At 43.7% G+C, this 14,457-nt stretch overlaps 1 protein-coding gene across 2 annotated transcripts in view; it reads right to left on the bottom strand.

The window, feature by feature from the left end:
* Positions 1-14,457, bottom strand: part of SMARCC1 (SWI/SNF related, matrix associated, actin dependent regulator of chromatin subfamily c member 1) — a 157,394-nt gene that overhangs the window by 86,285 nt on the left and 56,652 nt on the right. For both annotated transcript variants that reach the window (XM_034759721.1, XM_034759722.1), the window contains 3 exons: positions 12,116-12,153; positions 9,791-9,912; positions 6,199-6,270 (listed from right to left, as the gene is read on the bottom strand). In XM_034759721.1, coding sequence (XP_034615612.1) covers positions 6,199-6,270; positions 9,791-9,912; positions 12,116-12,153 — 232 coding nt within the window. The remainder of the gene's footprint in view (positions 1-6,198; positions 6,271-9,790; positions 9,913-12,115; positions 12,154-14,457) is intronic.

Here is a 14,457-nt window from a genome sequence, read left to right as displayed (position 1 = left end):
TACATTGTCCGCTCAATGCCCTTCCCTATCAGTCTGCAAGCCTGGCTGTAACTTGGGTATCACATAACTAGGCACCAACAGCTGAAACAGCATTCCAGGTCAGTGGCGCTTTATAGAATATCAGGGTTGGAAGGGACCTCAGGAGGTCATCTAGTCCAAACCCCTGCTCAAAGCAGGACCAATTCCCAACTAAATCATCCCAGCCAGGGCTTTGTCAAGCCTGACCGTAAAAACCTCTAAGGAAGGAGATTCCACCACCTCCCTAGGTAACCCATTCCAGTGCTTCACCACCCTCCTAATGAAAAAGTTGTTCCTAATATCCAACCTAAACCTCCCCAACTGCAACTTGAGACCATTACTCCTTGTTCTGTCATCTGCCACCACTGAGAACAGTCTAGATCCATCCTCTTTGGAACCCCCTTTCAGGTAGTTGAAAGCAGCTATCAAATCCCCCCTCATTCTTCTCTTCTCCACACTAAATAATCCCAGTTCCCTCAGCCTCTCCTTATACATCATGTGCTCCAGCCCCCTAATCATTTTTGTTGCCCTCCGCTGGACTCTTTCCAATTTTTCCACATCCTTCTTGTAGTGTGGGGCCCAAAACTAGACACAGTACTCCAGATGAGGCCTCACCAATGTCGAATAGAGGGGAACGATCACGTCCCTCGATCTGCTGGCAATGCCCCTACTTATACAGCCCAAAATGCTGTTAGCCTTCTTGGCACACTGTTGACTCATATCCAGCTTCTCGTCCACTGTAACCCCTAGGTCTTTTTCTGCAGAACTGCTTCCTAGCCATTCGGTCCCTAGTCTGTAACAATGCATGGGATTCTTCCGTCCTAAGTGCAGGACTCTGCACTTGTCCTTGTTGAACCTCATCAGGTTTCTTTTGGCCCAATCCTCTAATTTGTCTAGGTCCCTCTGTATCCTGTCCCTACCCTCCAGCATATCTACCACTCCTCCCAGTTTAGTGTCATCTGCAAACTTGCTGAGAGTGCAGTCCACGCCATCCTCCAGATCATTAACGAAGATATTGAACAAAACCGGCCCCAGGACCGACCCCTGGGGCACTCCGCCTGAAACCGGCTGCCAACTAGACATGGAGCCGTTGATCACTACCCGTTGAGCCCGACGATCTAGCCAGCTTTCTATCCACCTTATAGTCCATTCATCCAGCCCATACTTCTTTAACTTGGTGGCAAGAATACTTTGGGAGACTGTATCAAAAGCTTTGCTAAAGTCAAGGAATAACACATCCACTGCTTTCCCCTCATCCACAGAGCCAGTTATCTCCTCATAGAAGGCAATTTGGTTAGTCAGGCATGACTTGCCCTTGGTGAATCCATCCTGACTGTTCCTGATCACTTTCCTCTCCTTTAAGTGCTTCAGAATTGATTCCTTGAGGACCTGCTCCATGATTTTTCCAGGGTCTGAGGTGAGGCTGACTGGCCTGTAGTTCCCCAGATCCTCCTCCTTCCCTTTTTTAAAGATGGGCACTACATTAGCCTTTTTCCAGTCATCCGGGACCTCCCCCGATCGCCATGAGTTTTCAAAGATAATGGCCAATGGCTCCACAATCACATCCGCCAACTCCTTTAGCACCCTCATATGCAGCGCATCCGGTCCCATGGACTTGTGCTCGTCCAGTTTTTCTAAATAGTCCCGAACCAGTTCTTTCACCACAGAGGGCCAGTCACCTCCTCCCTATACTGTGCTGCCCAGTGTTACAAGGCCTCCACACTTGATACTAGACTAGGTCTATGCCTTCAGACTCAATCTTCCACCACTCCTGGAAATGACTGCCATACTGGGCAGCCTTTTTCCACAGCTCAACCGGTTTTTAGCCTTGTAAACCAGGCATGGCACACAGTGAAAGATAGCGGTTGCCGAATGGTAAAGTCTACTTCCAAATGGTTCTCAGTGTCAAAGCTAAAGGTTCTAAGATCAGTATCAGTCGTCTGTCTAGTTATGAATACCTCTGCCCGCAAGCTCTTGCGTGAGCATTGGCCAACTCATGCTTCAACTGAAGGCCTACTTACAAGAGGCACTCAGAGCCTTTAAAAGTGATCGAAGGGATTCATAAAACTTAATGGTTTTCAGAGACATCCAGGCAGCTCTGACACCCATGCATGTAACATTCAACACCAAAGCACAGGAATGTAGCAGTTGTGCTTGTTCTTAACTGATGTCTTTTTGCTACAAGTACATTAAAGCTGCTGTCGCTTAAGGGAAGACGAGGATGACATGCTGAAAAGGAGAAATTTACTCCTGAAGGAATTCTGCACCAAAAACTAAAAATTCTGCACACAATATTTTAAAATTCTGCAAATTTTATTTGTCAATAAATAAATGTTGTTCCAGGACGGCAGTGGGGAATACAGGCGACTGGCTGCATTGAGGTGGGAGATCACCCTGAAGCTCCCACCTCCCCTGGTATAGGGACTCGGCAGTGAGGCTGCACCTGACCCTGATACAGTGCAAGGGCTGGGCCTGCCCCAGAAACACCCAGGTGCAGATGAGAAGGCTCAGTCCAGCAGGATCCAAGTGTGGAGGGACTTGGTGTGGGGGCATCCAGGTGTAGGGTGAGCGTTTCTGTGTAGGGCAATCTGGGTGAGGGTGGCTCAGTGCGAGATCTGGATGCACAGGGGCTCATTGGGGGTTTCGGGGTGCAGGGGCAATGGGACTCTGCAGGTGATCCAGGTGAAGGTGGTTGGGGATCAGCAGGGGGCTCAGTGGGGGGTCCGGGTGCTGGGGGAGTGGGGCTTCTAGGTTGGGGGTCCAGGTACAGCTGGTTGGGGTCAGGGTGTGGGGGTCTTGGAGGGGTCTAGGGGTAGGGGGTAGAGCTTGTCAGGGTGAGGGTTCGATGGCCCGGCATAACGGGGGAGCCCCAGCTGGGCTTCCGCTTTCCCCCGTGACTCCCCTATCCCCTTTTCTTCCCCATCTCATCCCCCTCACTCTCACATTCACCTCCCCCTGCCCTTTTCCACCCCTGCTTCCTTCCCCACACCTCTTCTTCCATCATTTTCCCCAACCCCCGCTTATCCAGCCCCACCGCAGGCACTCACTGCTGCACAGAAAACAAGGAAGCCTGGCAGCACACAGAAGTGAAACACGACTGGCACTAGGACCCAGGGTGCGGCGTTCAGCTGAAGAGTCAGCAAAAGCCTAGACGCAGCCTCCTTCAGCTGGGTAGCTCTGCGCTTGCAGAAATAGGGGGGAGTGGCATATAACCCCATGTGCCTCCCTATGCCTCCCCTCTGTTTTGGGAACCCACCCCCAAAAAAAAAAACCACACCCATGGCCCCAAGCACAGGAATTCTGCAGGGTGGGGGTATTTTCTGCGGGCATGCAGAATCCCCCCAGGAGTAAAAATTGCACTAAGTCAAACTGAGCCCAAAGAGTGCTGAGGCGTAACCTGCAGAAGCGCAGAGAAAATTTCAAAGCGCCTCAAAAACACTTGAAGTGGCAAAGAACGACGCACCAAAACAAAGGAAGCAGAGGAAACTGGAAAGAAAGGGGTAACAGGAGAACTGATTCAAGAAAGAGTCATGGGGCCATGAAAATCATTTATGATTTTTTACTCCCATTATTTCTAATTGACTGTCCTTGTTTGGGCTGGAGTAGTGGCAGTTTGAGAAATTCCTTCACCAGTAGATGTGATGTGTGTGTGTTGCACTCTAGACACACAGCTTCAAAAGGATCAAAAGTCTTAAAAGCTATGAGAGTTGTGTCTGGTCTTGCCCTGGGAAGATGAGACCAAGAGTGAGAACTCTAGGTTTGCAATCTTTAAAGGAGGTGTATTCTGTTAGCAGATATAATCAGTTGTGTGATTTTCTAGCATGCTAATTAAATTAAGTACTAGTGAGGGAGGAAGAAAGCTATATTAAAGTAGTATTTAGGTCAGGGATCTCAAACTCAAATCACCACGAGGGCCACATGAGGACTAGTACATTGGCCCGAGGGCCGTATCACTGAAACCTTTTCATATAATGATACAGAAGTATAGTAAAAATGAAAAAAACGAAGAGTAATATAGTATGCTATTAAAAGTCAATGTATTAACTTTTTTAAAACTAATGCGAAGAGGAGTTTTAATAAAATATAAACACTCAGTAATGCACCTCACTCAAATGACAAAATATGCGTTTACTTTTAGAATTACTTTGGTTAAAGATCCCCCCCTCTACTCCCACCCCCACTCCACCCCTTCTATGAAGCCCTGCCCCTTCCTCGCCCCCATTCCAACCCCTTTTCCTAATCCCTGCCCGGCCTCCTCCCCCGAGCACACCGCATCCCCGCTCCTCCCTCCTGGAAAGTCCTAAGCACCACGAAGGACAGGGAGGTAGGCGGAGGAGCGGGGACACGGTGCACTCGGGGGAGCGGAGATGGAGGATGAGGGGAACTTGGCTGCCGGTGGAGTTGGCACCTATGGGGGGCCTCAGGAAAAAACTCCATGGGCAGCATGCAACCCGCATGTTTGAGACCCCTGATTTAGGTGAAGTCTTTACCCTCAGCAAAAATTCCATTTAAGACACATCTTTGCACCAGTGGTACTCGGCCAATATTTCAAGCGACAACAGAAATGCTGTGTGTGTGTGTGTGTGTTTGGAATGGGCTGTGTCATAACTGAACAACCAAACTATTTTTTTTTTAAATAAAGGTTTATTTCTTCTGTTTGGCATTCAACTTGCACTTTTAAATCCCAATGCCAAAAATATGCAGCATTCACTGAAATTGCGGCAAGTACACAAACCTGTGCTAAAATTCCCATTCAAGATCCATCTGCCCAAATTGGTGCCATAATGTTTTACAGAGTTACCACAGATTTTAAGATTTAGTATGAGCAGACATGTTTTCATGAATCCTTTTAAACTAAAACAGAGTTTTGTCAATTTAAATATCTTCCTGTATTGTTGAAAACACAATTATCAGCCTTGTGCTATTCCACAAAAATTTGACAGTGAAACACACTTTAAACAAACGCTAAATAGCATAGTTTTACTTTTTGTGCTGACAGACATGCAATACTTTACAAAAGCAAACAGAGAAAAGCAAATGTAATTCTTTCCGTTTCATTAATCTAAAGAGTTATTAACAAAAAATAAGATTTATCTTGACAATCTCCTTTTAACCTTTCATATTAAAGATAATATTTCCATGACTAGTTGCTAGTGTATATGAACAAACATAATTAGATTATTTTAATAGGAAGATCTTCTTAAACAGATGGTAAGGAGGAGATACACCTATTAAAGCATACAGTAGGACTGCAAGGAAAACAGCAAATTCTAGAGATAAGCCAGTGATCTTGCATCAAAATGTTTATCATGTTATGTCTTGAACTGAACATAGAAGTTAATCTGGTGTACAGAGCAACCTGGCATATTTTGAGATGGTATTACAGCCAAAGAGACTTTTACACTGAAACAAAATACATCAAAACTGCCATTCCCAAGTCTGAAAAGCAGCATTCGTAGTGAGGATCCTGTGGGACGTGGTTCTGTTATTTTTAAACAATTGTGTAAAGTTCTGCAGCGGATGATAGGCACTAGACACCACAATGATGGCTGTAAACCTCTAGTTCAAATCAGAACAGCACAATTGCAGGTGCATGAAAGCAGGTACGTTATAAATGAAAAATGGTTACCAGGTGGCTTGGAATATTCTGTTTGTTTATGCTTACAATGGAACTGCAGAATCTCAGTGCTATATACTTGGAGCTATGAACTTTTATGTTTAAACCAGTGTGCTCAGGTGTTGTACATCTGTAAACAAAGATCAGTGGCAGCTAGCTATTTTCATGTTTTGTTTTTATTATATATGCTTAAAAAAACCTTAAACTTCTTTCAGAAACCATTTTACTGTGTACATAACACACTGTACTAGCTTTGCAACCATTCATCAGCTGTATTTTTCCTAGATATCAAACCTGCTTAATATTGCTTAGATATGTACAATTCTTACCTAAATCACAATAAAGTTAACTATATAAACAGATACTTCTTGACAATGGACAGACCAGGAATACCTCAATGCCCTTTACACTATTTTCTGATGCATCAGTTCACCCTTGTGTATGTGAAGGGGAAGGGGGAGAAAAAAAAAAAAAAAAGACTACAGTTTTTGTGGAACTGAAAGCATTGTTTGGGCTTCACTAGGGAACACAGCCACATGCCTATATCTATGCATTTTACTTACATTTCTGGAGTCTTGGACTTGTTTTTCCCATTGAAGAACTCTGGAAGAGCGCGGCGTTCAATTACATGAATACTGCAAGAAAGTGTGATAAGCAACATGGTTACTAAAGAGAATATACAAAATCCAGCTGCCAATAGCTTGAGTTCACCTTCAAGAACTTTTACCCACCCGTAACATGCGCACCTAAAGTGCTAACATTTAAAACGAACACTGTACACACACCCAAATATCCCAACACAGCATATAGAAATATATCCTCTAATTACTTAGCTTTAACCACATAAGCAGAGCAGTTTAGACATGAATTGTCAAGATTGTGCTTAATTCAAGTGATGGAAAGATACATGCCCAACGTTCCTTTAATCAGACTTGGGTGGAGTGAGAGGAAACAAGATGTTCAACCCATAAAACAAGATTTTTACCCTAATGTTTTGAAAGTTTATAGGTTGATAAATGCATTTGCCTGCACCCCAGTCTAATTAGTAGAGTGTATTCAGCACAGGTCTGATTGCCTCAAAAAAACCTAAATGTTTGCAATTCATATGTAATGGTAAGCCTGCAAATATCTGCTTCAAAATCATGCAGCATTAGAATTGGGAGCTCATCGCTTTGAAAGTCAGGCAAATGCCTAAATAGGCATTTAGGAGTATTAAATTTATGATCCTATATTTCAACATCTTTGCACTAGTCAATTTAAAATAAAAAAATAAAAAATTAAATTGAATTCAAGCTCTGTCTGTTTTGGGGGGATTTTACAATCTCATTTTCTTACAAAAAATTCTCTTTCTGCTGCTGCCATGTGAAAGATGCACACAAATAAAAGAGGAAACTGACTTATTGTACAGCAAAACTGAGAATACACAAAGTGCTATCAAACACACGAAGTAAACTAGCCCAAAGGATAAAGTAAAAATTCAGTTTAGTTTAGTCAGTTATTTAATGCATTACATGTAAATACTATGGGGGAAATTTCAAATAAAAGTGGAATTTTTTAGTTGACTGAAGGGGGATGAAAGAAGACTACCATTCTACAGCTTTTACTAGACTAGCTGCAAGTAACATATGCTGTAGCAGGTGAAGAGATTTCCATTAGTTTCTCTCATCCTTCAAATAAAGCGTAAGAAGGAAATATGGTTTGCTGATCTGTTACTTTAAAAAAATACAAAGCAAACTGATCAAGACATTTCAACTTTAGAGTAATTCCACCTCCAGAATTCTATCACCATAAAGCTAGTCAGTTCATTTTGTGCAATACACACAAGGTAAATAGAATATGAAAAATAATCTTATACCAGGCTATGAAATGTAAAGTGCAAATAGAAATTCATCCTGCTTAAAAAATCAAACTTGTCTGCCAAAATTTATATGGTCCTTGATTATTCAACTCATTTCTCCATGCTTTAATGGATGAGCCCTTTCCTGGGTTATGTGTATTAAAACAGCAAGGAATACACAGTATTCTGGATATAATTCTCTTGCCATCAACTGAACTATGAAATAGCTTTTCTGTTTTAGGCAATGATAAAAAAAGTCAGCCCCATTTTGTAAAAGAAGCTTAAATGACACAGTAATGAGATTCCCTCCATAAAATTACTTTAATAAGCTCATACACTGACAACTTTTTTTGTATGAAGTTAAGAATTGGGGACAATTATGATGGCCTTTAGATATAACTCCTTCTTTGGAGGATGGGATGGGGGCACGGGGAGAGAAGAAAGAACACTCCTTGTAAAAGAAAATCATAGCCGTTTTTCCTTCAGATACTCATTCTCTCTAGTATGTATTATTTGCGTTGAAGTAGTATGCAATGACACCAGTCAGGATCCGGTCATGCTGGTGCTATACAACACACACAAACATTTTTATTTTATTTTTTGCTGGAGCCAAATGATATTAGCCTTAGAATGACTTTGTCCATAACACTTTACAAAATATTTTAGAAAACAGTGTCTAGTCTAAAGCAACAAAGAGTCCTGTGACACCTTATAGACTAAGGGATGTATTGGAGCATAAGCGTCATAGTGGACATTAATGATCTAATGAGCAGTTTTGTATGGGTCTATAGAAACACAGCACCAAGTTTCTGCCAGTCATGTTGCACAAACTGATTTAGCTGCCTGAGAGACCCCATTAGGATTATTACTGCTGCTATAAACAGATTAATCTGGAATCCTCTTAGTAGACAACCTGCAACTGCAATATCAGGATTTTGCTTGAAAGCCCCAGCATAATTGTACCTTGATTCCGAGTGAGGCCTCTGGGTGGTACCATAATACAAAATGTTCTCTCTCTCCAGTACCAGAGTACCTAAGCACCTAACAATCCTTTAATGTATTTATCCTCACGACAACATTGCGAGGTAGGACAGTATTCTTAACATAAGGACAGCCATACTGGGTCAGACCAAAGGTACATCTAGCCCAGTATCCTGTCTTCTGACAGTGGCCAATGCCAGGTGCCCCAGAGGGAATGCACAGAACAGGTAATGATCAAGTGATTCATCCCCTATCGCCCATTCCCAGCTTCTGGTAAACAGAGGCTAGGGACATCATCCCTGTCCATCCTGGCTAATTGCCATTTTTTATCCTCATTTTTAAGCACAGACACTTTGCCCAAGGGTCATAGTTTGGCAAAGCAGAAAACTGAACCCAAATCTCAGGCTAATGACCTAACCATTGCATCTCTTTCAAATAATAATAATGAAAGACGACAACTAAGATGACATCTGACACATACGATCATTTTGTGAAAATTTGGAAACGTATTAAGGATGCATTTGTATAGATTAGAATTTGCTGTCACAGCTGCAACAGCCTAAAACTTCAAACAAGGAAACATCAATGTTATAACCCTAAAATGGCACACAGGCAAAGAGGTCTTCCCCTCAAATGATGGCCACTTCAGGTTAGTGACAATCTCTCACCTGAGTTTTGAAAACATGTATTTTGAAAAAAATCACTACAGTCAGGGCTGGGTTTCCAGACACCAGTGATTAGCAATTCTAGATATAGTCACTCATACTTCTCCTCTTCCACTCCCAACACACACCCAGCGTTGGTTAGTTCACCTAGATCTCTGAGCTACACAGTCATAATAAGCTGGACACTCCTTATAAAAAAGGATGAAGGGGAATTCAAAGACAAGCAGACATTCTTCCCCCACAGATAAAGTCCAAATAATAAGTAATCCTTTTAGAGTCAATATTTGAAATCCATGATGGTTAAACATTTCCCATTTCTAGAAAAATTAGCGGCCAAGGTAGGTTCTGGGTGAGCAGGAAGGTTATTGGCAAATCTGGGACTCATGAAAAATAAGTCTAAGCAACACTAGCCAAGGCAAGGCATACCGAAGACAGGTACTGTGCAAACTTCTCCACCTTAATTCTAACCTACCACAAGCCCTACAAGGCTAAGAACAAAGAACTTCTAATCACATTAAGGTGCATTTTGCAATGGGGATAGCTGTCAAAAAGGCGCTAGACCTAAACTAAATTAATTTCTGCTTGCAACTCAACAGAATTCCAGCCCAGGTATTTAACTGGTGAAAGAAGGTCAGTAACTCTCTGAATTCTCTCCCCACATTTTGTTCTTACCAGTTGTAGTCAAACCATGATGCATAGCTTGGAATAATTATGTGATTGGTCTGTTCTGTAACATTGTCTTCACCCGGGTCAATGGATCGACTCTGATCACCTTTGTTGGGATCTTCATCTTCCTACAGCAGGAGAAAGACAATAAAAGCGTTAAAAATGGGGGGGAGGGGGAGGAGGAGGAGGAGAGAGCATGAATAAGGACTTGTCTACACAGTGGTCTAGTGCACAGCAAGCTGCAGTGTGAATCTACAGTGTACTAACTGGCTGTGTGCAATCTGCTGCGCTATGGAACTCTCAGTGCGCTGTAGCAAGGTTCACACGCCCAGTTAATGTGCGCCGGCAATAAGCACTGTAAATACAGCATCCTAATCAGAAACTTGCAAGTCCCTCGATAGGCTATGTCTAGTACTACTGATGCCAGGGAATACTTGCAGGTGGTTAGCATGACTCAGAGGCTGACATTCCAATGTGGAGGAATGTTCAAGAAAAGGGAATAAAAAGAAGCATACTTCACCCTATCCTAACCCATGAAACACCACTCTCAGTCGGCCACAGAAATTGCATAGGATCATCCAGCCCTCTACTATCCCATGCTGCTTGTGCATGTGGGCCCTAACGATACTGCAAGGTATAACCCTGAGCAGATGAGAAGTGACTACAGGGTTCAGAGTGAGGGTGAAGGGTGCAAGTGGTGTTCTCATTGTTCCTTTCAGTCAAGGGTAGGGACCCAGGGAGATACGGCTACATCCTGGAGGTAAGTGCATGGCTGCGCAGGTAGTGTCACCAGGAGGGCTTCAGCTTCCTTGACTATGGGATCCTGTTCTGAGAAGGACTGCTGAGACAAAAACAAAAAACAACCACCCCCAAACCTGGCCTGATCCAGGATTCCTGAAGCTGTTCTGTGTTGAAAGAGGCTGTTGAGGCTTTTTAGGGGAGATTACTGGGCTGTGGCAGCAGTGTTTAAGAAGGAAATCTGAGCTGAATGCGTTGACAAACGTAACTGTTGGAGGAATTAGCCCTTGTTGAAAAGGCATGATGACATCGAATGCTGTGTACGGGTTTTTTGTGTACTCCGTGTGTGTGCCGGGGTGGAGGGAGAAGGGGACAGGGTGAGGTTGGTGGTTATATAACACTTCAAAAGTCATAACTGATTACAATCTGGATAGATGGCATACACCACTACAGCCATGCCTACATTAGGGCTGCTATGGCACCATACCTACGGTGCTGTAGCTATACCGCTGTAATCCCGCAACGTGGACACATACTAATGATAGAAAAAGGTTTTCTGCTGCTTTATGAACTCCACCTCCCTGAGCAATGGCAGCTAGGTCAATGGAATATTATTCTGTTGATGTAACTGCGTCTGCATGGTGAGTTAGGTCAGCACAGTCCCAGGGCTGAAGGGTGTGGATTTTTCACACCCGTGAGCACAGCAGCCTAAGGGCTAGTCTACAATGGCAACGCTAAAACGCTGCCACGGCAGCGCTTTAACGTGGCTTGTGTAGTCATGGCAGAGCTCCCAGCGCTGGTGCACTGTTTACACTGGTGCTTCACAGTGCTGAAACGTGCTGCGCTCAGGGGGATGTTTTTTCACACCCCTGAGCAAGAAAGTTGCAGTGCCATAAATGGACACTGTAGACAAGCCCTGAGATTCTTTCTTCTCTCCCCTTTTCAAACAGCATAAAGGTTCTTCAATTTTACAGCAAACCCACATACAAATCAGATATATATCCAAAATTTAGTAAAACAAGAATAGCACAGACTGAGTAGAGTGAGTATGGGATAGGTTTTCAAAGTTGGACATGTGCAAGTGCAAACAAACCTAACTGGCGTGCACAGGTGTACATGTTAGGCACACAAATTCCACACATGCAAATAAATGCACCAAATTTTGGAAATCTGGCTCTGTCTCATCTGCATGAGTGGCCTCTAGAGGTCAGTGCTCCACCAGAACAGTAAGGTTTACTCGGCAAATTGTTTATACATAAGACACTACATTTTCAACAATTCAATTAATAAATTCTCCCCAAAAACAGAGGATTCAATCCTGCAGGTTTTTAAAAGCCGAGCAAAGCATGCTGAAGTTTATTTAAGTCTCTTCAGATTCCATTTAACTTATGTTTAAAAGTGTGTAGTAACCTCACAATACTAAGTAAATTTTCTTTTACTATATAAAGGAGAACTTCATATGAACAGAAGACTCTCTCCTACAAAGGATGTATTTATTCTTAAAGACAATTTAGGAGCAAGGTACAGTTTGAGTTCTTGAAGGTCAGATGAAGGTTATTCCCTACTAAACTTTTCTAACTGAACAGTTGTTACCTTTCCTCCTGTAGCAACTGTCTCTTCATCCTGCTCATCTGCAAGGTAAAGAGCAAAGAGAATTAAACTAATAATTTAGTAGACACAAGGAAGAAAGGAGAGCAGCAGAATACGGACCCTGGACTTCAGAAAAGCAGACTGACTCCCTCAGGGAACAGATGGGCAGGATCCCCTGGGAGAATAACATGAAGGGCAAAGGGGTCCAGGAGAGCTGGCTGTATTTTAAAGAATCCTTATTGAGGTTGCAGGAACAAACCATCCCGATGTGTAGAAAGAATAGTAAATATGGCAGGCGACCAGCTTGGCTAAACAGTGAAATCCTTGCTGATCTTAAATGCAAAAAAGAGGCTTATAAGAAGTGGAAGATTGGACAAATGACCAGGGAGGAGTATAAAAATATTGCTCAGGCGTGCAGGAGTGAAATCAGGAAGGCCAAATCACACTTGGAGTTGCAGTTAGCAAGAGATGTTAAGAGTAACAAGAAGGGTTTCTTCAGGTATGTTAGCAACAAGAAGAAAATCAAGGAAAGTGTGGGCCCCTTACTGAATGAGGGAGGCAACCTAGTGACAGAGGATGTGGAAAAAGCTAATGTACTCAATGATTTTTTTGCCTCTGTCTTCACGCACAAGGTCAGCTCCCAGATTGCTGCACTGGGCAGTACAGCATGGGGAGAAGGTGACCAACCCTCTGTGGAGAAAGAAGTGGTTCAGGACTATTTAGAAAAACTGGACGTGCACAAGTCCATGGGGCCGGATGCGCTACATCCGAGGGTGCTAAAAGAGTTGGCAGGTGAGATTGCAGAGCCATTAGCCATTATTTTTGAAAACTCATGGCGATCGGGGGAGGTCCCAGATGACTGGAAAAAGGCTAATGTAGTGCCCATCTTTAAAAAAGGGAAGAAGGAGGATCCGGGGAACTACAGGCCAGTCAGCCTCACCTCAGTCCCTGGAAAAATCATGGAGCAGGTCCTCAAGGAATCAATTATGAAACATTTAGAGGAGAGGAAAGTGATCAGGAACAGTCAGCATGGATTCACGAAGGGGAAGTCGTGCCTGACTAACCTAATTGCCTTCTATGAGGAGATAACTGGCTCTGTGGATGAGGGGAAAGCAGTGGATGTGTTATTTCTTGACTTTAGCAAAGCTTTTGATACGGTTTCCCACAGTATTCTAGCCACCAAGTTAAAGAAGTATGGGCTGGATGAATGGACTGTAAGGTGGATAGAAAGCTGGCTAGATCGTCGGGCTCAACGGGTAGTGATCAATGGCTCCATGTCTAGTTCGCAGCCGGTTTCAAGTGGAGTGCCCCAAGGGTCGGTCCTGGGGCCGGTTTTGTTTAATATCTTTATTAATGATCTGGAGGATGGTGTGGACTGCACTCTCAGCAAGTTTGCAGATGACACTAAACTAGGAGGCGTGGTAGATACACTAGAGGGTAGGGATCGGATACAGAGGGACCTAGACAAATTAGAGGATTGGGCAGAAAAAAACCTGATGAGGTTCAACAAGGACAAGTGCAGAGTCCTGCACTTAGGACGGAAGAATCCCATGCACTGCTACAGACTAGGGACCGAATGGCTAGGTAGCAGTTCTGCTGAAAAGGACCTAGGGGTCACAGTGGACGAGAAGCTGGATATGAGTCAACAGTGTGCTCTTGTTGCCAAGAAGGCTAATGGCATTTTGGGCTGTATAAGTAGGGGCATTGCCAGCAGATCGAGGAACGTGATCGTTCCCCTTTATTCGACATTGGTGAGGCCTCATCTGGAATACTGTGTCCAGTTTTGGGCCCCACACTACAAGAAGGATGTGGAAAAATTGGAAAGAGTCCAGCGGAGGGCAACAAAAATGATTAGGGGTCTGGAGCACATGACTTATGAGGAGAGGCTGAGAGAACTGGGATTGTTTAGTCTCCAGAAGAGAAGAATGAGGGGGGATTTGATAGCAGCCTTCAACTACCTGAAGGGGGGTTCCAAAGAGGATGGAGCTCGGCTGTTCTCAGTGGTGGCAGATGACAGAACAAGGAGCAATGGTCTCAAGTTGCAGTGGGGGAGGTCCAGGTTGGATATCAGGAAAAACTATTTCACTAGGAGGGTGGTGAAACACTGGAATGCGTTACCTAGGGAGGTGGTGGAGTCTCCTTCCTTGGAGGTTTTTAAGGCCCGGCTTGACAAAGCCCTGGCTGGGATGATTTAGCTGGGAATTGGTCCTGCTTTGAGCAGGGGGTTGGACTAGATGACCTCTTGAGGTCCCTTCCAACTCTGATATTCTATGATTCTATGATTCTATGAAATGCAGCTGGATTACCTGCAAACCTTTGTACATCACAGTCATTTTATTGGACAG

Source organism: Trachemys scripta, chromosome 2, assembly GCF_013100865.1.
Source record: "Trachemys scripta elegans isolate TJP31775 chromosome 2, CAS_Tse_1.0, whole genome shotgun sequence".
NCBI lineage: Eukaryota > Metazoa > Chordata > Testudines > Emydidae > Trachemys > Trachemys scripta.
Note: the sequence above shows the minus strand (reverse complement) of the source record. Positions and strands in the feature narration are given on the sequence as shown.